Consider the following 25,660-nt stretch of genomic DNA (forward strand, 5'->3'; position numbering starts at 1 on the left):
TCTGCCTTAAATAGCAAGTACCAGTGAAGATAAATAGGAGTTGGTCAGTTATGTTCAAAGACAAACAAAACTGCCTGCTTTGCGAAGTGAATTCCTTTTGGAATATGTGAAATATGTAAAGTATTCTACTTTAAAAGAATTCAATAAATTTTTCTAACATTTTCAAAAGAGTCGGGGAAAACCATATAAGCACTATTCTCAGTAAACCCCTAAGGCTGTTTATTACACCAAATAAGATATGAAAAGATTTTCAACACAATCATAGTGTACTGATACACCTGAACATTCACATAGAAGGATCCAGATGTTCTAAGAAAACAGAGCTACTTTGCAATCTGTAGCCATATTTAACCATGGTCTACAAGAAAAACCACTGGATAGAAAACTGGTGAATCAGTCAATCTCTGACATCTATCTCAGTGCAATTCAGTGATGCCAACCAATACAATTCAGAATGGGTATGAACTGATTGAAATAATAATGGTTCTGAAACAATGTGATCACTTTGACCACAAATAAATCAACATCAAGTCCTGGTCCTTGCTAAGAGGTATCTACCATTGTTGATTTCTTTTTTTAGCCCTGGAGTCTATCATAATGCTTTTATATCTAACATGTAGCCAATGAATGTTTTCTAATGCAAACCCCATTTTCAGTGAGCCAACCCTAAAAATACTAACTTTGACTCTAGAACTCTAAATAATACCTAATCTAAAATACACTGCAAATCAAACTATTACCTCCCCATCTAGTTGTAACCACAGAAATGGAAATGCTTATATATTATAAACTAGAGGCCCGATGCATGAAGATTCGTGCAAGAATGGGCGTTCCTTCCCCTGGCTGCTGGCACCGCCTTCGCTCTGGCCCGGAGCCACCTTCCCACGCTGCTCAGAGGCCCTGAGAGGCTGGGGCAGTGCAAAACGCCTGCGTCATTGCCATGGGCGACGACACAAGTGTCCTGTCCCCTGACCACTGGGCACCTGCGTACGCAAATTAACCCACCATCTTTGTTGGGTTAATTTGCATACTCACTCCTGATTGGCTGGTGGGCAGCACAAAGGTACAGTCAATTTGCATCTTTCTCTTTTATTAGTGTAGATGGAAAAGCAAGAATTAGTCTCCCTCATGACCAATGTATCAAGGATGTCCACTTTACCTATAAATTCTCTCAGTCTTATTTTTTGTAAAGAAATGCAAACAATTTAAAATTAAATAAGAAAGAACACAATTTCCCATATGTAATTAATTATATGACATACAATTTCAGATCAATAGATTAAATATCATTGTAGGAAGTGAATACTGGGTTTATTCTACAATGTATCTTATCATTATCTGACACTTTTATTCAAGGGTAATATATAAGTCAAATAGTTTTTAAATATTTTGAAGTCCATGTACCATAATATGATTTATTTCCTACATATTTTTATATGTGTATCCAGAAAATGCCAAAAAGCTGAGATTAAATACATATACAATATTCAATTACTTGTCAAAAAGAGGGAAAAAGGCAACTTGGTAGTTTAAAAACTCATAATTCTATGTTTATTCTTAAAAAAATAACTATTTTAGAGAAAACACTTCTTTTAGAAATAAATATGCTCAATAATTTGTTAGATTATTGGTGTACATACCTATGAACATATTTATCACAATAGATAACCAGAATCAAAGGGATATACATTCTTAAATTCCTTAAAAACCTATTTTTAGACAGTATCAATATTTATATTATTTTCACATTTCCTAAGTTAATAATTGAACTATCTCATTATAAAACATATAGTAACAAAACTTAGTGGAATATCTATGACTACCCAAACAGAAATTCAGGCTATTTAATTTATTCATACAAAATTTGATTTATTCTGATTCTATCAAGCAATTTTTCCAAGTGAAAAGTGAAATGTTAAGATATACACACCTTCACTTCTTTGACACTATATTTTCAATAACTGGAATATATCATTGTGAGTGAAATCCAGGGAATCATTTGAATCGTGTTGCTATGTTCTTTGTCCTTTAAATGGTTCTGCTATTTATAAAGCAAATGGGTCACTCCTTAGGAAATATCCCTTAAAAATATATCTTTTTAGTGAAAAAGTTGTTTGAAGACTATAATCAGTTTTAAGTTTTACTTACATTGTCTCTTCATTTCATAAATAATATAAATTATATGATTTCCATTGTGTGAAATGGAAAATCTGTTAAAAAGTAAAACATGAAAAGAACCACAGATGGAGGCAGAGATTCCTGAAATGCTCCACCACAGTAAGTGGAATGGAAAGTTGCCATATTTTAAATTTTGATTACACAACAGAAGGTCAAGGTAACTTCTGCTCCCATGATAGGTCTTACTAGATAAGAACTAAGTAATTGCTGAGAGCATCGAAAGCAGCCAAGCCTAAGTCTCATAGTAGGTTTTTTAGGTGATTGAAATTTAAAGCTTGACAACCTACACTTAGTCAATTTTCATTTTAAGATAACATAAATAATTAATTCTGAATACAGAGTAGCAACTGAGATGTGGGAAATAATGGAAAACCATTTACAATGCATAAAACATTTTGGTGCCTATTTGGGTTTCTTAACTTGGGGTCTGTATTTCAATGTAAGTAATTTCCTTTGCAACCCTACTTGTGTACTTTATTTTACTTTATGCATTTTATATATTTTTATTTTTATTGATTTTACAGAGGAAGGGAGAGGGAGAGAGAGACCGAAACATCAATGATGAGAGAGAATCATTGACTGACTCTCTTTCTTGCACGTCCCCTACTAGGGATGGAGCCTCCAACCTGGGCATGTGCCCTTGACCAGAATCGAACTGGGACCTTTCAGTCCACAGGCTGATGCTCTATCCACTGAGCCAAACCGGCTAGGGCTTACTTTATGCATTTTAAAACATTATTCAAAAAAGGTGGCCATAGGTTTTACAAGATTGCCAAAGGTTTAGAACCTACTCACATAAAAATTTAAATCTTTCTTAGGTAAATATTTTGTTGTCTTTCAGAAAGTGATTTAATATATGTCATGGTTCTATCCTTTAAATAAATTGGTTATATTTTCTAATATATGTTTTAAGTAGTTCACTTTTTATGCATGTCATTTACCTGGATAGACTGCTGCTCTGCCCTATGTAGCGGCTGCTATTCCAAAATGCAAGCGTTTGGAGAGGACACAGTTTAATAGCCCTCTGCACACAGAGCTAGCTCACACTGACTGACAGTATTGTAACAAGAGCCAGTAATTGTTACACCCAGCTTTGAAAGCATATACTAGCACACGATGCTATTGAGATGAGGATTTCTAAAGATAAAATAATTTTATAATCATCCAGTGAAACTGCCCTTTTCAGTCATTTTTCCTCTCAGTATAGTTGCTCTTAAAAGATTTTTTTAAAAAACAATTCCAGGCATCTGCCACAGCTTCCTGCTTATTTCACCAGTTTTGCTACTTATTTATCCTATTTTAAATCAAGTACAAGGAATTTATGCAGTCTAGCAGAAAAAAATAGGCCACAGAACATTCTTTCCATAACCACTAATATCAACCATCACAATGATACAACTCCAAATCAACATGAGCTCAATGCAGAGTATCTCTCTCGATATGATAGAATACGAATACTACTCAAAAATTTAAAACAACCAGCACAATGCAAAGTTTCAAAGTAATAACTCAGATATGTCAGTGAAAACTGTCCTAAAATATAACTCAGACCCTGCAGTCTATGCTTAAATCAGTCTTATTTCATGTTTGTATTGTAAAGATGCCCTAGTAAACCTAACAGGATTTCTTAAAAAATAAACCTTGTAAAAAAGTAAAGCTGTTTGCCCTAGCTGGATTGGCTCAGTGGATAGAGCGTCGGCCTGTGGACTAAAGGGTCCCAGGTTCGATTCCAGCCAAGGACACATGCCTGGGTTGCGGGCTCAATCCCCCCCCCCCCCCCCGCAAGTAGGGGGCGGGCAGGAGGCAGCCAATCAATGATTCTCTCTCATCATTGATGTTTCTATCTCTCTATCCCTCTCCCTTCCTCTCTGAAATCAATAAAAATATATATGTTTTTAAAAAGTAAAGCTGTTTAGGAATTAGTTTTTATTTTTATAAAGAAATTATTTCTGCCAGAACTGGTTTGGCTCAGTGGATAGAGCGTCAGCCTGCGGACTCAAGGGTCCCAGGTTCGATTCCGGTCAAGGGCATGTACCTTGGTTGCGGGCACATCCCCAGTGGGGGGAGTGCAGGAGGCAGCTGATGGATGTTTCTCTCTCATCGATGTTTCTAACTCTCTATCCCTCTCTCTTCCTCTCTTTAAAAAATCAATAAAATATATTTAAAAAAGAAAAGAAATTATTTCTTTCCAAAGCTGAAATATTTAAAAAATTATGTCTCTCTGGGGGCAAGGAGTATAATCTCAGGCTTGGTGTAAGACATGCCTCCCTATACCCACACTGTGTAATACAGTAAACTGATTCACACAACAGAAGCATTATAGCTTTGATAAAATAGCTTAAATGTCTAGACATTTTCAGAACATGAGCTGCATAGTATAAGAAATAAATACATAATAAAATTTTTAAATGGAAAAAAAATTTTAAATGAAACATTTTAGGGTAATTAATGTAACATATATAGGTATAATGTAACAAATAATTTAAAGTAATCCTATGGCTCAACTATATAATTTTCATGTTCATCATAATGTAAGAGGTAAAAGTTTAACTTTTTTAAAAAACTCTAGTTTATATTAGTTTAGCATTGCTTTCAAAGTTAAAGAAATTGCAAGACACAAAACACTCACCATGGAAATCATGGTAAATAAGAACTGTGTACAAATAGGAACATTTTATTATTTTGGTGGAAGATAGATTAATTTATCCTTGGGAATGACAGCATTTCTCCATAGGGCATTTCTGTACAGTTAAACATAAATTATGTATTTTGTTAAAAGTAATTAAGCTTATTAAAAATAACAGCAATGTCTGGAGTCAGCCACATTAATAACAATCTAAAATGGGAAAATGTCAATAAAACATATGATGAGAGAGAGAAAGACAGCTTTAATTTAGAAAAACGTATTACTATTACCCATAAGCATGAATTATCATAAAAAAGAGAATTGTCTCATGTCTAGAAAAGTATACTGGAAACAGCAAGAAGAAAAGGTTAAAAAAAAAAAAGAAAAGGTTAAATATCCTAATTTCCTCAAGAATAATAGGATCAAATACAATAATGTATTATTTATATGCACACAGAGAAACATATAAGATATAAATACCTTGAGAATATTTTGAGTATCTTATTAAGTATTTATAACATTTGTTAATTTTTACTTAAAAAAAAAAAACAAAACAATACCCCACCAGAAACAAAACCATGAATAAGCAGGATTATTTACTTAGCAACAATTAAAATGCAGCAAATTAATACATCTTTAAAATATATATTTTCAAAATCCTGAGAGAAAATATAATTACCAACTTCTATCTATAAGATTTTTATTTTACTAAAGTTTCCATTTTCAATGGATGGTAAAGTTTAATAACATTTGTCAATTGTAAGAAATTCAAGATATTCTACCAAGGATTTGGCCCTGTTTTCCCTTCCTAGATCCTTAAAAATTCCATAAAATACCAAACATTTTAAAGATGTAGATCAAAGGACTGAATTATGCATTGTTTTTCTTTATAAGAATAAATGTGATGAGGCATGGTCCTCACATTAGAATATCTGAGTGTTATGTTCAACAGTTTCACTGATCAACTTTTTTAAAAATATATTTTATTGGTTTTTTTTTTTACAGAGAGGAAGAGAGAGGGATAGAGAGTTAGAAACATCGATCAGCTGCCTCCTGCACAATCCCTACTGGGGATGTGCCCGCAACCAAAGTACATGCCCTTGACCGGAATCGAACCTGGGACCCTTGAGTCCATAGGCTGACGCTCTATCCACTAAGCCAAACCAGTTAGGGCTCACTGATCAACTTTGAACAATTCTTTAGCCTTCTATTTGCTTTGCTAGCTTTATATTGATAGTGGAATGGGTATAGTGCAAATTCCTCATACAGTACTGCCTGCTGCCCGTAGCTGTCACTTCATAATATCAGACCAAATCACACACATAGTATACAAAGGTAGCTACCTGAGGGTCATATAATACACACACACACACACACACACACACACACACACATTTTCAGGCATAAATACTATCTGCGTTAGTCACTATTGATTACATGATACCTAACAGTCAACAAAAAATTACTAGAATCACCAGAAATCAAGAAAATTAAGTCACACTGTCAAGAGGCAAAGCAATCAACAGAGTCAGGCTCAGAGATGACACATGTTGTAATAACAGATAGGGATTTAAAATAAGCATGATTGATGTTAAAGATATAGAGGAAAGATGGATCACACACACACACACACACACACACACACACACAGCTGCAGAAATTTCAGCAGAGACATGAAACCATAAGAGAGTCAAATAGGAGGCCTGTGGTGAAGACAAGGTGCTGCAAGGTCCTTGCAGCGTGGGCAGTGGGTGGGCGGGAGAAAACTGAAGAGCAGCACTTGGAGGACGCGATGAAGATCCACCCACTATTGGAGTTCTGTGTCCTGTGCAGATTCACAAGGACTCAGTCTGGGCTGCAGTGGGATCCTGGGTTGATATCTGTTAGAGCCCAGCAGGCACCTAAGCTAACCTCTGACCCCACTGATATGCCTGTGGTGTGTCTAGAATGAGATAATGAAAACATTATCATCCAGAAACGCAAAGACATCGTGGTAGCAGGGCACAAAATGGCCTCTTGAGGTCTCCTATCAGTTCTCACCAGCTTCACATAGGGATTTGATGCTACCTACGCTCATTATCTAAAAGAGCTGTTAAAGTTGGAGCAGTTTAGGCCAATCATTTAATATGCGTTGAGCACTTTTTCATTAATTTTAGATAAGTCCACCGTGTCAAAAAGTAGCTTATCAAAATATTAGTAAGAAACGTTATGTTCTGAGGCAGCAGACCTAGATCACTTTGTATGTTGAATTTTTTGACCTCAGTATAAATCTGATTGGAAGAAAAAAATGTCAAATGGAAATGCTAGGAATGGCAGAAAATAGAATATGGCAATATGTTAGTTTGAAAATTAGCTTGGAGTCATTTTATGGAGATCTGAAATGCCCAGTTAGTAAGTTTAAACATTTCATTTAATTAAATGAAAATTAAATCTATTTAATTTTCTATTAGAGTGACCAAAAGCTTCTGAACAAAAGTAAATTTTAAGTAATTAATTATGAAGAAGAATTCAGCCATAGCATATAGAATGAGTTATAGTAGGAAAAGGCTGACATTTAGTAAGAGGGAAAGGAATGGATGATAACTATAAATCACAATGTACAAAATATACAACGTACAGTATTCGAACATACATGTTATAAAGAATTATAGAAACAAAATATCAGGGTCAGACAGAGTCTCAGAAGTCATGTAAACCAATATTTCATTGTAAAAATAAGCCAACTATGGCTCACAGAAACTTGGACAAAGTTACACAACTGGATGTTTTCTGAGCTTGAAGTTGAATTGAGCTTTCTTAATTCTAAAGCCTGTAAACTTCTTTGGCAGCAAAAATGTGTGTGTGTGTGTGTGTGTTTTCTCTTAACCCTTTGTATGCCATAAGTGTCTACAGACGCAAGCAAATTGCTTTTTTAAATTAAATTCAAAATATCATGGCGTGTGGGGATGGTTTCCGTTTTGTGACAGTTAACTGTCAATGAATGCTGACAAATTACCCTATGAATTAAATGTAGAAATGAATAAGCCAAAGAAAAAACCTGAAATTCCCAGCCTCCAAAAGAAAATGATCTATTACCAGAAATAGAAGAATTCTTGAGAGGGAAGGATAGTAACTCGAACGTCAATTTGAGAGAGAAAGTAATTTGCAAAGTAATTGTACAGTATTAATATTTCACTATTTGTTGACTAAGTAGTTATTTCAATACTATTTATAATACCCAGGCACTCTACTAGGTATTAGAAGTTTTGGTCAAAGCTATAGCACTGATAGGATATAGGACAACATATGGTCACAAAGTTGAGGACATGAGAAGTAGAGAAGGAGATAAGAACAGTCAAGGGGTAGAATGAGAATCAGAATAGTACTTCATTAGAGAAACAGAAGAAAAAGAAGGAATTTGCCCTGTTGGTATGGCTTAGTTGGTTGGAGTATTACCCTGTACACTAAAAGGTCATGGGTTTGATTCCCAGTCAGGACACATATCCAGGTTATGGGCTTGATCCCTGGTGGGGGTGCATGCAGGAGGCGGCTGATCAATACTTATCTCTCATATTGAAGTTTCTCTCCCTCTCCAAGACACAAAATGAAAGAGAGAGGGAGAGGGACAGGGAAGAGGAGGAGGAGGAGGAGGAGGAGGGAATCTAATTCTAAATTTTTATATGTAGCCTAAACTTCTTTAAAGATTTCAAGATATTTATTTCACTCCTTTGATTCCTCTTTTAAAACCTCCAACTCCACCTTTGTTAAGGTAGCACATGCACCCAGTTACCCAAGCTATGAGCCTGGGAGTGTTTCTTGATTCTCTGCTCCCCCTCAACACCCAAATCCTTTTATTTACCAAGTATTATAGATTTTAGTTGATTAAATCTCTTGTCTCTCTGTATCTCCATTGACTATCTTACCTAGTTCAGGCCCTCAAAGAGTTTCTGTTGTCCTAGACCAGTGGTCGGCAAACAGCGGCTCGAGAGCCACATGCGGCTCTTTGGCCCTTTGAGTGTGGCTCTTCCACAAAATACCACGTGCGGGCGTGCACGTACAGTGCGATTGAAACTTCATGGCCCATGCGCAGGAGTTGGTATTTTGTGGAAGAGCCATACTCAAGGGGCCAAAGAGCCACATGTGGCTCGCGAGCCGCAGTTTGCCGAGCCGTTTTGCCGACCACTGTCCTAGACGATGGCAAATATCCCAATACATACTTTTCTTTTCTATAACTTTTACTTTCAAATCAACCATCCACAGAGTCTCTAGAGTATTATTCCACAGTGAATATATTATAGCCATCCCCTAATTAAAACTCCTCAAAGAACCCGTATATGTAAGCAAGTAAAGAAAGTGGAGACTAATAGGGAAAGCTTAAGGGTCAAGAGGGAAGAGTTCCTCTATTAACATAAAAGAACTGATGAGGTAGAAGTAACTCAACGAAAGAATGAAAAATAACCATGTGGAGTTCTGGTCCAAGAGTGGAGTATTTGAATTAAGATTTCAAAGGCAGAACAATTTAAAGTGATCATAAGACTCAGAGTATGATCATGGTAGTGACTGACTGAAGTAGAATTGGAGGTAAAGTCCACTCCCTCGTATTTGAAACAGTCAAAGAAGTAAGTGGGTGCTGAAAAGATCATTCAGGTGAATTCTAACATCAGAGTGATGAAGGAGACTAAAGCCAGGCGCTAAAGAATTCAGTAATTAAAATAGCATAACCAAGAGATCAACAGATGATACTAACATGGAAGGGCAATGGGTGGTTGTGCTCAGTTGCATTACATATAAAGGTAATGCATATAAAGGTACAGAAGTTTAAAACAAGAAGCATAGACTTTTATGGTAATATATGCAGGAGACTGGGGAGATGATTAGATAAGCTTTCATATCTTCAGTAATCCCAGAATCTCAGTGCACTAAGATGGGGTCAGAGGAATTGAGTAACTTGGAAAGTCAGCAGAGTGAAAACAAATGATCCAAGTCCCTTTTTTTAAAAAAAGCAAAGTAAGGGAATGTAAAATGAAAAATTCAGTATCGCTTTTCTTACTTCTGTGGAAGAGGCACACAAACGTAACAGGCAAGGAGCCAGAAGATGCAAGGTGTATAAGCATATACTCTGGTTCTCAGTTTGGGTAGTAGATTTGTGGTTGTTCATTTCATTATGTTTTGAAATGTGCACACATTCTTTTCTAGGTATCAGACTTATAATGATAAAAGGTAATACTTTCAAAAGCAACGAAAGAACTTCAATCTTACAAAATCTACCCAATCTGTCTTATGCATAGACTCACAAATTTGAATAATTTAAATGACAGCAAACCTTACAGTAAGCTATTTGAAAACTTGTTTTTTAAAACTAATTTTCCTATCTGTGTTTTACTTTAATGCAAATATTAATGATATTGTGTTTCGTGACACAAACCAAATCATGGCACACAAAAAACAATTCATAAATGCATCCCTTCAATACAACAAGAAGATATAACCCTGGTAAACATTTATTCACCCAATGCAGGAGCACCCACATACGTAAAAAAACTCCTGGAAGATATCAAAGGAGAGATCGACAACAATACAATCATAGTAGGGGACTTTAATACACCACTGACATCTCTGGATAAATCCTCTAGACAAACAATCAGCAAAGAAACAGCAACCCTAAATGACTCACTTGATCAGATGGACTTAATTGACATCTTCAGAACACTTCACCCCAAAGCCACGGAATATACGTTCTACTCAAGGGCTCATAAGACACATTCAAAAATAGACCACATATTGGGTCACAAACAAAGTCTCCCCAAATTCAAGAATATTGAAATCATACCAAGCATCTTCTCAGACCAAGATGGCATAATATTAGAAATGAACTATAAAATAAACAACCCAAAATACTCAAACACTTGGAGGCTGAATAGCATGTTATTAAATATTGATTGGGTTACCAATGAGATCAAAGAAGAAATTAAAAGCATCCTGGAAACTAATGACAATGAAAACACAACAATCCAAAACCTATGGGACGCAATGAAAGCAGTCCTGAGAGGGAAGTTTATAGCTCTACAGGCCTATCTCAAAAAGCAAGAAAAGCCCTAGCCGGTTTGGCTCAGTGGATGGAGCGTCGGCCTGAGGACTCAAGGGTCCTAGGTTCGATTCCGGTCAAGGGCATGTGCCTTGGTTGCGGGCACATCCCCAGTGGGGAGTGTGCAGGAGGCAGCTGATCGATGTTTCTCTCTCATTGATGTTTCTGGCTCTCTGTCCCTCTCCCTTCCTCTCTGTAAAAAAATCAATAAAAAAAAATTAAAAAAAAAAAAAAAAAAAGCAAGAAAAAATGGTAGTAAATCATCTAACTCTACAACTCAAAGAATTAGAAAGAGAGCAACAAGAAAACCCCAGAGTGAGCAGAAGGAAGGAGATAATAAAGATTAGAGCAGAAATAAATGACATAGAGACCAAAAAGATAATACAGAAAATCAATGAAACCAAGAGCTGGTTCTTTGAAAGGATAAACAAGATTGACAAACCTCTAGCCAGGCTCACCAAGAAGCAAAGAGAGAGGACCCAAATAAACAAAATCAGAAACGATAGAGGCGAAATAACAACAGACCCCACAGAAATACAAATGATTGTTAAAAAATACTATGGACAGCTCTACTCCAACAAACTAGACAACCTGGAGGAAATGGACAAATTCCTAGAAAAATACAACATTCCAAAACTCAATCAGGAAGAATCTAAAAATCTCAATAGGCCAATAACTATGGAAGAAATCGAAGCAGTAATCAAAAAGCTTCCAGCAAACAAAAGCCCAGGACCAGACGGCTTCACAGGGGAGTTTTACCAAACATTCAAGGAAGAACTAAAACCTACACTCCTCAGACTACTACAAAAAATTCAAGAGGAAGGAACACTTCAAGCTCATTCTATGAAGCCAGCATCACCCTAATACCAAAACCAGGTAAAGACAACACAATGAAAGAGAATTACAGGCCAATATCCCTCATGAACACAGATGCCAAAATCCTCAACAAAATCTTAGCAAATCAGATCCAGCAGTACATCAGAAAGATCATACACCATGACCAAGTAGAATTTATCCCAGGGATGCAAGGACGGTACAATATACGCAAATCAATAAACGTGATACATCACATAAACAAATTGAAAGAAAAAAACCACATGTTCATATCAATTGATGCAGAAAAAGCATTTGACAAAATCCAACACCCACTTTTGATAAAAACTCTCAGCATGGTGGGAGTAGAAGGATCATACCTCAACATAATAAAAGCCATATATGACAGGCCCACAGCCAACATCATACTCAATGGACAAAAACTAACACCATTTCCCCTAAGAACAGGAACAAGACAGGGATGCCCACTCTCACCACTCCTGTTCAACATAGTCCTGGAAGTATTAGCCATTGCAATTAGACAAGAAGAAGAAATAAAAGGCATCCAAATTGGAAAAGAGGAAGTAAAACTGTCCTTATTTGCAGACGACATGATATTATACATACAAAACCCTAGAGACTCCGTCAAAAAACTACTAGACTTAATACATGAATTTGGCAAAGTAGCAGGATACAAAATTAATGCCAAGAAATCTGAGGCATTTCTATACACCAATAGTCAACTTTCAGAAAGAGAGATCAGAAAAACAATCCCATTTACCATCGCACCAAAAAAATTAAGCTACCTAGGAATAAGCTTAACTAAAGAGGTAAAAGACCTCTACTCAGAAAACTACAGGACGTTGAAAAAAGAGATAGAGGAAGACATAAACAGATGGAAGAACATACCGTGTTCATGGATTGGTAGAATCAACATCATTAAAATGTCCATACTACCCAAAGCAATCTATAAATTCAACGCACTTCCCATTAAAATACCAACGGCATACTTCACAGATCTAGAACGAACTCTCCAAAAATTCATTTGGAATAAAAAAAGACCCCGAATAGCTGCAGCAATCCTGAGAAAGAACAAAATAGGTGGGATCTCAATGCCAGATATCAAGCTGTATTACAAAGCCACTGTTCTCAAAACTGCCTGGTACTGGCACAAGAACAGACATATAGATCAATGGAATAGAATAGAGACCCCAGAAATCGGCCCGAACCAATATGCTCAATTAATATTTGACAAAGGAGGCAAGAACATACAATGGAGCCAAGATAGTCTCTTCAATAAGTGGTGTTGGGAAAATTGGACTGATATATGCAAGAAAATGAAACTAGACCACCAACTTACACCATACACAAGAATAAACTCAAAATGGATAAAGGACTTAAATGTACGACAGGAAACCATAAAAATTCTAGAAGAATACAAAGGCAACAAAATCTCAGACATATGCCAAAGCAATTTCTTCACTGATACAGCTCCTAGGGCACTTGAAACTAAAGAGAAAATGAACAAATGGGACTACATCAAAATAAAAAGCTTCTGCACAGCAAAAGAAACCATCAACAAAACAACAAGAAAACCCACCTCGTGGGAAAACATATTTGCCAATGTCATATCTGATAAGGGCCTAATCTCCAAAATCTATAGGGAACTCATACAACTTAACAAAAGGAAGATAAACAATCCAATCAAAAAATGGGCAAAGGATCTAAATAGACACCTTTCAAAAGAGGACATTCAGAAAGCCAACAGACATATGAAAACATGCTCAAAGTCACTAATCATCTGAAAGATGCAAATCAAAACAACAATGAAGTACCATCTCACACCTGTCAGACTGGCTATCATCAACAAATCAACAAACGACAAGTGCTGGAGAGGATGTGGAGAAAAAGGAACACTTGTGCACTGCTGGTGGGAATGCAGACTGGTGCAGCCATTATGGAAGGCAGGAGGGAGTTTCCTCAAAAAACTAAAAATGGAAATCCCATTTGACCCTGTTATCCCACTTCTAGGAATATATCCCAAGAAACCAGAAACACCAATCAGAAAGGATATATGCACCCATATGTTCATAGCAGCACAATTCACCATAGCTAAGATCTGGAAACAGCCTAAGTGCCCATCAGTAGATGAATGGATTAGAAAACTGTGGTACATCTACACGATGGAATACTATGCTGCTGTAAAAAAGAAGGACCTCTTACAATTTGCAATGGCATGGATGGAGCTGGAGAGCATTATGCTAAGTGAAATAAGCCAGTCAATGAAGGAAAAATACCTCATGATCTCACTCATTCATGGATAATAGAGACTATTATAAACTTTTGAACAATAATAGATACAGGGGCAGAGCTGCCTCACACAGATTGTCAAACTGCAGTGGGAAGGCAGGGGAGGGTTGGGGGGCAGGAGGGAGGGGGGTAAGAGATCAACCTAAGGACTTGTATGCATGCATATGAGCATAACCAATGGACATAAGACACTGGGGGGTAGGGGAAGCCGGGGAATTGTCAAGGGTGGGGAAAAAAAAGGACACATATGTAATACCCTTTGTAATACTTTAAGCAATAAAAAAGAAAAAAAAAGAAAAAGAAATGCATCCTTCAAAATAGGCCAGCTAGGTTGAGAATTGTTAAGTATTGTGAAATTAATAACCAACCAAGAAATGATCAAGAACTGATTCTATCCATGTTGATTTATTGAACGAATAAGTAATATGAGGCAGACAATCTATGTATTGATAATTAAAATTAGGAAAATACAGAATGTAAAAAATATGGTGCATGGTTTTAACTTACAGTGAAATGAAGTTACCAGAGTAAGTGGAATAAGCCTATAATCAGTAATGTCTCATTCATGTCACCTACCTTAAGAAAAGTCTTGGTTAATTATAAGGACAGTTATGTAACCACGTTTCCATATATTTTTAAGATAAATGTATAACCATTGCAACCAAAAAATAGTCTAAATATTACATACAGCAATATTTAAAATAAAAGATATAACAACAAGTTAAGAATTATTTAGTATTAAAGCAAAATAAAAGAAAAGGGACTGAGAAAATGCTAAGAAAATTAAATATAGTAATAATCCCTATAATATAATAAACTGAAAGGCATTCAATTTTAATTACATTTACTGAAAGACATCACAAAACTTGAACTATTAGGAATATATTATTAATGGTATCTTTTATGTTTCCTTCCACATTTATCGACATCATTTCAATCCTTAGAAATTTACTCATTATTTTTCAATAAATTTTATTAACTCTTAATTATCTAAATTATTATTAACTATTTTATTAACTCTTGATTAACTAAATTAATGGGATAAAAGTGGTCACACATAACTCAAATCACTTTGAAATGATAGAACACAGCATCTAATTCCTTATCTAAACTAGCTGAACCCACCATATTATCATTGCCATTCTCTTCTCTGCCTATAGGACCTCAAAATGTTGTCTTTGGACTGGCTCAAATCCCTAAAGCTACATATAGGCCTTCTTTCCCTTCTTTTCCTACTTAATCCTCCCTTCTGTTAAATGCCATGTAATTGATATTTCCCTCCAATATAAGGAGAATGGCGGTAGATGAGAAATGAACAAAGATTTCCTCACTGACCCAGTATTCTCCATAGATCTAAAATAATCTACAAGATGACCAAGGAGCAGACTACAGCCACCTTTGACAAGGTAACCATAAACCAATCAGTTCATCCTCAGCACTTCAGGACTGACTCCTCCACTGCTGAGGGAGGGAAGCAGGTTGTTGAGATATGTACAAATCAACCAGTGCTGTCTAAATACCTAATTATGAACTCTGTTGAGGAAGGTGAGCAGCCAAATGTAATTAAACTGTATTCGATCCTTCTAGGAAATCAAGAATTAATTGTAGTTCTTGGAAAACTAAAATTTTAGAATCATCAAAGATATGATCCTAACTCATTAAAAGGAAGCAGCATTTTTGACATGTTACTACAATCAAAGAGTTTATATTGCTCTATTTTCTATTATTTTATAAGGATGATGTACCCATATTTCATTATAACCATACGTATATATAAAACAGAAGTAGAAATGAATTATATCATATTAATAGACAGGCACATGCAATTCTATGAACAGACTCAATTGTAAGAAAAAGTATACCTGCCATCCCTGTGATGACGTTCAAGGGTCTGACTGTATCTGGAGCGAGGTAGAGTAAGAAAGTGACTGCAAGCGTGGCAGAAACAAGAACATAAATGAGACTCAGGAAAGAAATGAAAAGGTATAGTTTAATTTAAAAAGTGAGATTAAAAAAAGGTAAGCAGATAGTAAGCAAAGCAAATGGAAATTGTTACTGGAAAGCTTGCTCTTTCCACCCAATCTCCATGTGGTATGTCAGCGATAAAGGTTAAAATATTCTAAATATTCTAAAATAAAACACAACAAAAGATAACAAATTGAGATCTAAATAAATCATATTCCAAAATAAATTCTTGTCAGTTACTACTCAAACATCTTCAGCACAATCTGTAAAATGTTACACAATATAGATGCTTTCCAATTTTTTAGGAGTAAAGGTGAGGAGAGAAAAATAATAAAATAACCAGAAAGCTCAGAAGAAAATAATAAAAGAGGCAAATTTTAATACTTGCGCATACTCAGGAGATTTTACAAGGCAATTATTTCTTCTTCAACCATTAATAACTTAAAAGGCTTTCTTTATAAATTCAATTTAGTAAAGAACAAACTGATTCAAATCATTTCTGATTAACTGTATTTATTAAATTTATTGGACACTATCCATTTTTCCATTCGTTATTTTTATTATGTTTATTGCATGCTATTGGTTCTGCTGTATTCCATGCCTCATGTCCACCACAGTCATCAAAGCAGCACACTGACCTTTCAGCCCTCTGTGATTCTCTTCTTTGCACTAATTAAAAATTTTCCTATTTTCTTAAAACCTTTATTGCTATTTTCTTAAAATACTTAATTTTGGCAGATGATCACTGCCTTTCAGTAAAAAATAGAAACCAACCTTGAACTCTCTCAACTTCCATTCTTCTACCTCTAAATATAGAGCAAACATATATTTATATTTTCAATTGTCCTTTTCTTCTTCACCAAAGGAAGAAATTCCTCTACATGTAATTCTACTTCCCACATGACCTTGCTTCATTCACTATTGTCTTCTAGAGGCTTGGTGCACTGATTCGTGCACAGGTGGGGTCCCTCAGCCTGGCCTGCACCCACTTGCCCACTCGCCCACTCGCAATCCAGGACCCTGAGGGATGTAGCAGTGCCAAAGTGGCAGGTGGCTGGGGAGGAGCCCCAGGTGGGGCCAGGTGCAGCTCCACTGCTGCTCATCCCGGCCCTGCTGCACCTGCCACAACCCCTCAGTTAGTGCTGCCTGCCGTGGAGGCAGGAGCAGCTCCCGCCACCGCAGCTGCGCTTGCCAGCAGTGAGTCCAGCTTCTCACTGAGTGGGCGTGCACTGACCACCAGGAGGCAGCTCCTGTGTTGAGCATCTGTCCCCTGGTAGTCAGTGCGCTTCATAGTGACCAGTCGACCAGTTGCTTAGTCTTTTATATATATAGATTACATTCCTCAAGTGCACTTAATCCTAAAAATAAAAGCTTAACTGAACTTGCCTTCCTTACAAGCCATTGCATCTCTGTGACTTTCCTTGACTTTTTCCTCTACAATTCTCTTGAAGTTATCCTGTGAATGTTATCTTTGAAATTCTAGAAAAATCCCTTAATCTTTTCTTAATCTTCATCATACTGCATGTGTCTATGGTATTAGATAGACATTGATTTTCAACCTCTATTTCTTGACACTCCTCTCTTGGTTTCTCAACACTATTTTTCTGGCTATAAAAATCATATCTATTTAACACTTAACTATGTGCCGAGTACTACATTAAACTTTGTCTACTTTATCCCATTTACTTCTCATAAAAACTCTTTGAGGTGGGTTCTAGTATTCCCACCGACAGAGACACTGAGCTATGAGTGCTTGCCCATAGACATATAGTAAGTAGCAGGACTGGGTTTCAAGCTCAGGGCTTCCTTAATCTAAAATTCAGGATCTTAACATTTGTACATATGGCTTGGTCTCTTGCTTCTTTATTCATTTCATCTACTAGATTCCCTTTTTCTGTATTCTTAGGTGCAGTGGTTTCCCAAGATTTAATCCTTGACCTTCCTTATATTCCAACACATTCTCTACATAATATTACTTGTTCTTATGGTGCAAACTCTAGCTTTAGCCTTAATTTTTCTTTGGGTTTCACAACATATTTCCAGCGGCCTTCTGGGCTCTTCACACGGCTGCTTGAATGTCCTGCAGACTCTTCAGAAAAACACATGCTAATTGTGAGGCTTGACCAAGTCATTTGCCTATTCGGACATCTGGTTCTACATTTGTGAAATGACGGGCCTCGAGCAGTAGCTTTCAAATTTTCTAACAAAGTGTTAAGTTAAACCAATAGATATATATAAATGCAGTAAAATCAGAATGACTCTGGGTATAGAGAAAATGAGACCTAGATCCTTTCCATTCGCTTCATCCTTACCTTCAGAAGCTGGGGCTCCAAGATCTCTAAAGGCCCTGTTCCTCATCTTGTAATCCCAGTTTCAACTAAGAATTTAAATATTTACTTAATAAACCAAGTTTTAAAATCTCAGAATTTAACTCCTCCACCTTTCTTATTGTCCACATTCAACTGATTAGCTATAAACCTTGCGGGTTTAACTCAGATTTATGCCCCCTTTTCCTTTTTTTCCGCCACTACTCTAAGTCAGGGTTACTCTGTCTATTAAAATAACCTTCTAGTAGGTCTCCCTTCCTTCAGACCCCAACCCTCTCCTGATCCAATCCATTCTCCACCCTGTCTAGGGAAGGATATTTCAAATTATGTTTCTGGTTATGTAGGTACCTTGCTCAAAATCCTTCAGTGGCTTTCCACATCATAAAACAAGTACATATTCCTTAAAATGGCATGCAAATTGAGTTCTAAACTACTCTGAATCTTCATCTCCTATTACTACTCACCTCCTGTAGCACTACTTTTTATTGAGGTACACCAGGCTACCTGAGATTCTCTAAATACAAGCCATGCTTTTCTGATGGCAAGATTTTGTTCATGCTCACGTCGCTCTGCCAAGAATCCCCATTGTGCCTCTGTCTCCTCTTCATTAACTTTCAAAATTCTAATCAATAGTTAAAGTCCAACTTCTTTTTAAAACTTTTCCAATAGACCTAAGGAAGTAATTTTCTTTCCAATCTGTTGCAATATTATGATTCTGCCTCACAATCCTCTATTTTTCATAATTAGTTGTCATACTATATATTGTATATGCCAACTAATTGCTGGTATACATCAGATGTTATAATTAGTTGGATCATCTGTTTATCTAGACCAGGATAATGTCTATTTTAAATCTTTGTGCACAGTGGTTGACCCACTCAATACATTCATTTTGGCTTGAACTGAAGTAAAAACAGAATTCCACCATTTTCATGGCAAACCTACACTCTAAAGACAGCAGTGGTTCACACAATCATGGAAACATTCTAGAAATGTCAACAGAAGACTATAAACCTATGTAATATAAGAAAACAGGAAAAAAAGGCATTCCTGGTTTATTAAGTAGAAATAACATCTCACAGTTGTGACGTTCACCTTTATTGCATTAAAAAGGAATACATTTTCTCTGAACATTACTTAAGAGTAATGAAAATGTGAGTAATTCAAAGCTTGTTAAAATTTTCAAATTCATAGAACATATATATCATCCTCTAACTTCTAATAGATTCCTAGAAGAACCTTATAATTGATTTTGACTCTATGTCAAAGGGAACACTAAGCAAGAACCACCTTCATCAAGCATCAGTTATTTCATTTTCCTTTCAGTGTTGGTTAATTTTAATGCATCAACTTAACTATCCAAGAGGTGCCAATATGAAACATTATTCCTGGGTGTGTTGTAAGGCTGCTTGCAGATGAGATTAGCATTTGAATCAATGGACTGAGTAGACTGCCCTCAATGTGGGTGGGCATCCTGCAATCTGGTGAGGGTCTGAGTAGAATAGAGGGAGGAAGAAAGAGGAATTCCTCCCCTTTTTCCTGCTTCACTTTTGAATGGGACATCTCCTATCTCTCTGGCGCCCAGCATGGGGTTTACACCATCACCTCCCTGGTTATCAGACCTCAGATGTGGACGCAATCACACCACAATTTCATGTGTCTCCGCTTTCAGAGAGCAGATTGTGGATCATTCCAGCCTCCATAATCATGTGAGCCAATTCCTCACTATCTGTCTGTCTATTTATCTATCCTACTGGTTCTGTTTTTCTGGAAAACCCTTACTCTATGCTTTTCTATAGTCATGTTATACCTCTTAACCTAATGCTATCATAAGATCCCCTTGAGATTCTGCTGAAAATTATAAAATGCACCTATGAATGTTATACTAAATTAACCATACTGTTTCAATAAGCGCCCTAAAAATCCACCAAGATCCTGAGATGCATCCAAGGTCTTTTGCTGCATCCACTTGGTACAAATAAAAAAACATTTTGTTGCGACTGCTCTATTAAGCCGTGCTTATTTTTCTTCAAAAATTAATAGATATTGTAAAATCTAAGCAATAAGTACTGTCTTGAATATACATGAGTTAAACAAATAAAGTAAGTTACATGAAAAATGTCATTAATCCCATCTGTTCCAAATTTCTAAAAAATTGAGCAGGAAAGTAATTTATTGTAGAAGAAATAAACAAAAACCTGAAAAATTACCTAATTTTAAAAAGCAAAAAATGAAATTACACATTCTAAAACCATGATAAAAATATTACTGTTCAAATAGTGAACTGACCTAGATCACTGATTCAATATCTTGACAGTCTTTGATTTTTATTAAGTAATACAATCTTTAAAGACTTAACAAAGTCATATTTATAATAAAGTACCCTTCTAATATATTAAATTAGCCCAGTTACACCCTTTTAGAATCCACCAGACACACAAAAAGAATTGCAAAGTGAGAATATAAGCTAAAACACCCTTAAGTAACTAACAGCCTTGGTTTTTTTAAAGCTAAGTTTCCAACAATCTCAATTTAATACAAAACTCTCTGCTTGTCTATAATATTGTTAATGCTTTGCTACTCCATAGTTCCTAAAATATACTCAGTATGATTTAACTATGTTAAAATGTGTTCCTTAAATGTAATAAATAAAATGTTGCATTGTTTTTGTAAAATGAATTCTTTTTTCCTTTACTTTCTCTATATTATCAAACTTTCAGAGATGTGTTTCACCTCATAGTTGATAACTAAAAGGGCCCAACGGCTCAAAGTAGGTATGGGTTTGACACTTTCTGCCAGCTCGTTGCCTAATATAAAACTGAGAAGTGGCTCAAGAGTGTCAGGAATCTCAGAGACCCACATAGGAGGCTATTTTTCTTCTTAAAATATAAATGTATTAATTGAAGTTTATGAATTAACATATCTGTTAATTATAGTTCTTTCCTATAATGCTAAAAGTATTGAAAAAAAAATTCTGAGAGGTCCTACATTAAATTACAGTGGTTGGGAGTAAGAGAAAGAGAGAAGAGTATTTAGCCCATTAACAGCTGTGGGCCTACTAAGAGACTGCTTACATTCCTGACCGTATGCTGGAACTTTGAATCAACGTCTCTGGCCACCACCAGAAGTCACAGCACCCTGCTTATGCCTGAACTTTCAGGACTGTTTCCCACAACCAATCAAAAGCAGTTAAATATCACTTCCTTACTGACTGTGCGCCTATTCTAGAACTGCCCCACTCCACTTCTTCCCATCCCTTTATCTTAGCTAATGTAAGTTCTTTCAAGACAACTTTCACCCTTCTTCTTCAAAACATAAAACCATCTGCTAATTCCAGGATGGCGAATATGTTTGTTTTTTCTACCTAGACATGCTGCTGCTAGCTTGGACTTCACACTGCAGGACCTAGTCCGTTTCTGGATAGCATTTGGCTCAGTAAACCGTTTCTTTCAGAGATTTTGGCCATCAAAGTTTTTGTTTGTTTAACTCCATGTACCCAAAATATTCTGGCCTCTGGATAAACAAAATTCTTACTGCAGGATATCACTGACGTGTTACAGAAATATTATCTAGTACTCCATACTTATTCTAATAGTAAATTAAGTCATATAAACAGATAAGCTCTTAAAATAATTTCTAACACTAAAGCCACATAGTTTTTTCCCAGGAAAATTATGTTCTTAGTTGTAGCAGTTAACACTAATTTATCATAGAAGCAATGATACAAAAAGTAATAGGGGATAGAGAGGTAGATGAAAGGTGCCCTTTGCAATTCATCATTTCAGCTAATACCCCTGCACTTAAGTCTCTAAATTATTCATAAAGAACTTATTTTCTTTTCAAAACAAAATAGAATTTTGACTAAGGCCAAAAGAGTAAGAGGTGCCGAGCACTAAAGATCAAATCAAATTTTGATATATGATTTTTATGTTACCTATATATCTCCTTCTTATACCACTTAAGTTTAACCAGATGCTATAAATGAATGTCAAATAGCATCATTTCTCCCCCAATATATGGATGTAAAAGCCATTATCTTCCTACATAACTGTCCAACACATCCCCAAGTCCTTCATCCTTCGTACTGGCTCTTTCGGACGCACATGTGTGTTCTGCCCCTGGATCTCTGTTCTTGTTCTCACCTGGATAAACGTGCTCATTTTTCAAGGTCCAACACATGCCCTACATTCTCTACGTAGCTTTTTAAAAAACATATGAATTGACTGATTTCCCTTTTTCTGCTTAATCGATAAGCCCATAAAAATGTAAATTATTTGAAAGACAAAAGATCCTTTAAACATGCTAAGGGGTAAGGCACATTTTCCGAGTATATACTATGAAACTGGAGGCTCTGTGTCATCCAGTGGGCACAACACCCCTGTACAATTGGTACTACTCTTATAATTATATAGATGAGGAAATCGAATTCCAAAGAAGTTAATTTCCCCAAAGATACATGGTTAGCAAGTGTAAAAAGCCTAAATTCAAACCCAATGCCTTTTGGTTTCAAAGTATTCAATAAAACACTGTCCTAGTCCACTGCATCAACCCTTACTGACAAGGTTAACACACGGTGCAAATTACCTAAATTTACTTACTGTTTCAAAGGAAATTTTCTTTTAGACTTTTTAATCAACCATGTGATTGCCCCGATAAAATGCCTTTGATGAATATTCACTGTAAGAGTTCTAGAGTACTCTTACCAATTAAATAATACATAAAAATTACAATGTTTTACATTCATTCTATTAGAACCCATTTTTTAATATTATGATAGAGTACATGAATACTGTAGTTCTGATTCCTTGTGTTAATAAATAGTGGTTGCACAGATAACTCAAAAATAATATATTACAAATGGTTTTATAGTCCTACTTGAATGACATTCTATTTTACTTATTTCAAAAAGGATTTAAAACAGCTCCTAATTAACAGTAATTATGATCTAGTAATAATATATGGCACTCCAAGAGAGTAATAAAACCGAACAGATCAATTTCTCCAAACCTTTGAATTAGTTGAAAATTTTTGCTAAACTAGAAGACTCTTAAAGCTATAAAGTGAACAAGAAAAATAACATTTCAATTATGACTATGTCAGGTAATAACCAAGGCTAAGTCAAATTTTTTGTCATTAACATTAGGGCCATTTGCTTTAAAATATTACTAAAATATTATATGTTTGCATGATAGTGACACCTTTTGTGTGTGAGTATAATTCTAGAGGCTAATTTTATTCCATCCTTCTTTGCAAGACTTAGACCATATTGTCTTCAGAGAAAATATCAAGTCCATTTTTAATTATAAGAAGAACTTAACATAAACTTGAAGGATTTCAAGTCATTTCAGACTTTTTTGTCCCCTCATTTCCTTACATTTTCAATAAACAATGAGTTTGAATCACTATATAGTTTCCAGAAATAATCAAACACATTAAAATTTTATTACATGACAAAAGTAATCATTCACACACCCTCATAGGACTCCTTCTAACTCCTAATCATGCCAAGATAGTTTATCTTTCATTCACTCTTATTGTACTTATAAAGCTAAATTTTTATAGGTAGCATACCTATAGTTACACCTAAAGACCTAAAAAACTATGAAAAAGTCAAACAAATAAAAGTAATATACTACATTAACTTTCATTCAACACTGATAAAGACTTTAATTTAATAACTTCTTAATTTCTTCTTAGGTCTCAGACTCAAAAGCCAATACTTGCTTTACTCTATTAAAGAAAACATGTGCTAAAAAACAATGAAATTACAAGCATGAATTGAATATATAACCCTGTATGTAGACATAACAAATTTATGGATATTGACAGATACAGCTCATATTAGTTGATTTAAATCCCCCAAGTATTTCTACTAAAATTAGTTTAGGATGCATACAAAAGGACTTCTGAGTTCCCTTGCTATTTTATCACAACATTCTTTGAATGGTGAATTACGTTTTCTTTTCTTATTTCAAAGCCATTTGATAGTTTGGGGAAAATATCATAGCATTTTTTATTTTATAAACAACAAACCATGAATTAGAGTTAATCAATTTGCCTAATTAAAAAATGAGTAGTAATTAATGTATGTATTAACTGATTCCAAGTATGTCACATTTAATAGAGCAAATTCAGAGAATTCTTCCAAGTACAGCAATCAACAGCATGATTCTTTACGATGCTTAAAAAGTTTGCTAAAGCCATGATGAAGAACCTCTTCATGAATCAGTTTTAGTGTTTCCTAAACAAACCAGACTGATCTCATATATAAAAGTATATATAAAAGTATATATACTTATAATATATATACTTATATATAAAAGTATATAAAAGTCACATTGATTTCCCTATGAATGTAACAGACTAAAATCTATTGTCTCATGGAAGTATTTTTATAGATAATAATTAAAAGGTAAAAATAATAAAACACCTCATTTTCATTATGACTATCATTATAACCTCATGTGCAAATTTACTAACTTACTAATTTGATTTAACAAAGGCCCAGAATTGCAAGAGCAAGATGATTTATTTTTTCTTACTAAAGAAACTATTGTGTTTTATTTTGTTTTAGGTTGTTTTTTTTTTAAATGATGTGGGGGTCATAAGAATGAATGTAGGCATTGTGAAGAAAACATAGGGTTTAAGAAATTTCAGAATGAAAACATTTAATAGTAACCCCTTTTTCCTGAAGGCAGCGATTATAATAAGATAGAAGAGTATTTAATCATAGTCACCTGTCTCTGTCTGGAGAATAATGGTCATCCATGACACGATGTCTATCCATTCGGCTAATTGTATTATAATGGCCAGTCGTAGAGCGTGTTCCTCGAAGTCCCTGGTCCACATTCCGACTGAAACAGCAAGATCCATTAAATATATTAAAATCATAATCGTGTACGATACTGACAAATGAGGTTTATTAATAAATACAGTAGAAAAAGACAAAAACTACTATCATGTCACGTCCAAGGTTTTTGTTTTGTTTTAACTAATTAGTTGTACCTCTGGCTAATGGTATAAATGTCCACTGGAGGTTGACAGTGAAGTTAGGAGATTAGTTCTAGGACAGAGATATGACATAAAATCAAGATACTATCGATAAGGATAGCGATAGGATTATCAAAGCTATTAATACATGACTCTGAGATCTCTAGTAGTGATATTCAATGACACAAAAATACTGCCAGAAAAATTGATCAGTGTGGAGAAAATGAGTTCAGCATGTTGCTTATAGACAATATATTGCCAGATCCTATTTTAGGGATAATGATTGTTTTAAAAAACCTAAACTGAAATATTTCTAATTGATCATGATGATTTTTTAAGCTACTATTCTTGGTCTGGATCATCTATTTCCTTTTCATGATAGAATAA

General features: G+C 35.3%; 1 protein-coding gene and 1 pseudogene across 1 annotated transcript in view; one reads left to right on the forward strand and one right to left on the reverse strand.

The window, feature by feature from the left end:
* Nucleotides 1-25,660, reverse strand: part of RIMS2 (regulating synaptic membrane exocytosis 2) — a 353,913-nt gene that overhangs the window by 148,135 nt on the left and 180,118 nt on the right. Inside the window, 2 exon segments of the mRNA XM_070392355.1 lie at nucleotides 15,854-15,919; nucleotides 25,021-25,137. Of these exon segments, the coding sequence (XP_070248456.1) occupies nucleotides 15,854-15,919; nucleotides 25,021-25,137 (183 nt within the window).
* On the forward strand, nucleotides 2,244-6,824 carry LOC138993427 (ragulator complex protein LAMTOR5 pseudogene; annotated as a pseudogene).

This window comes from Myotis yumanensis, unplaced genomic scaffold, assembly GCF_028538775.1.
Source record: "Myotis yumanensis isolate MYYU_CA2020_CCGP unplaced genomic scaffold, mMyoYum1.0.hap1 SCAF_15, whole genome shotgun sequence".
NCBI classification, from domain to species: Eukaryota; Metazoa; Chordata; class Mammalia; order Chiroptera; family Vespertilionidae; genus Myotis; species Myotis yumanensis.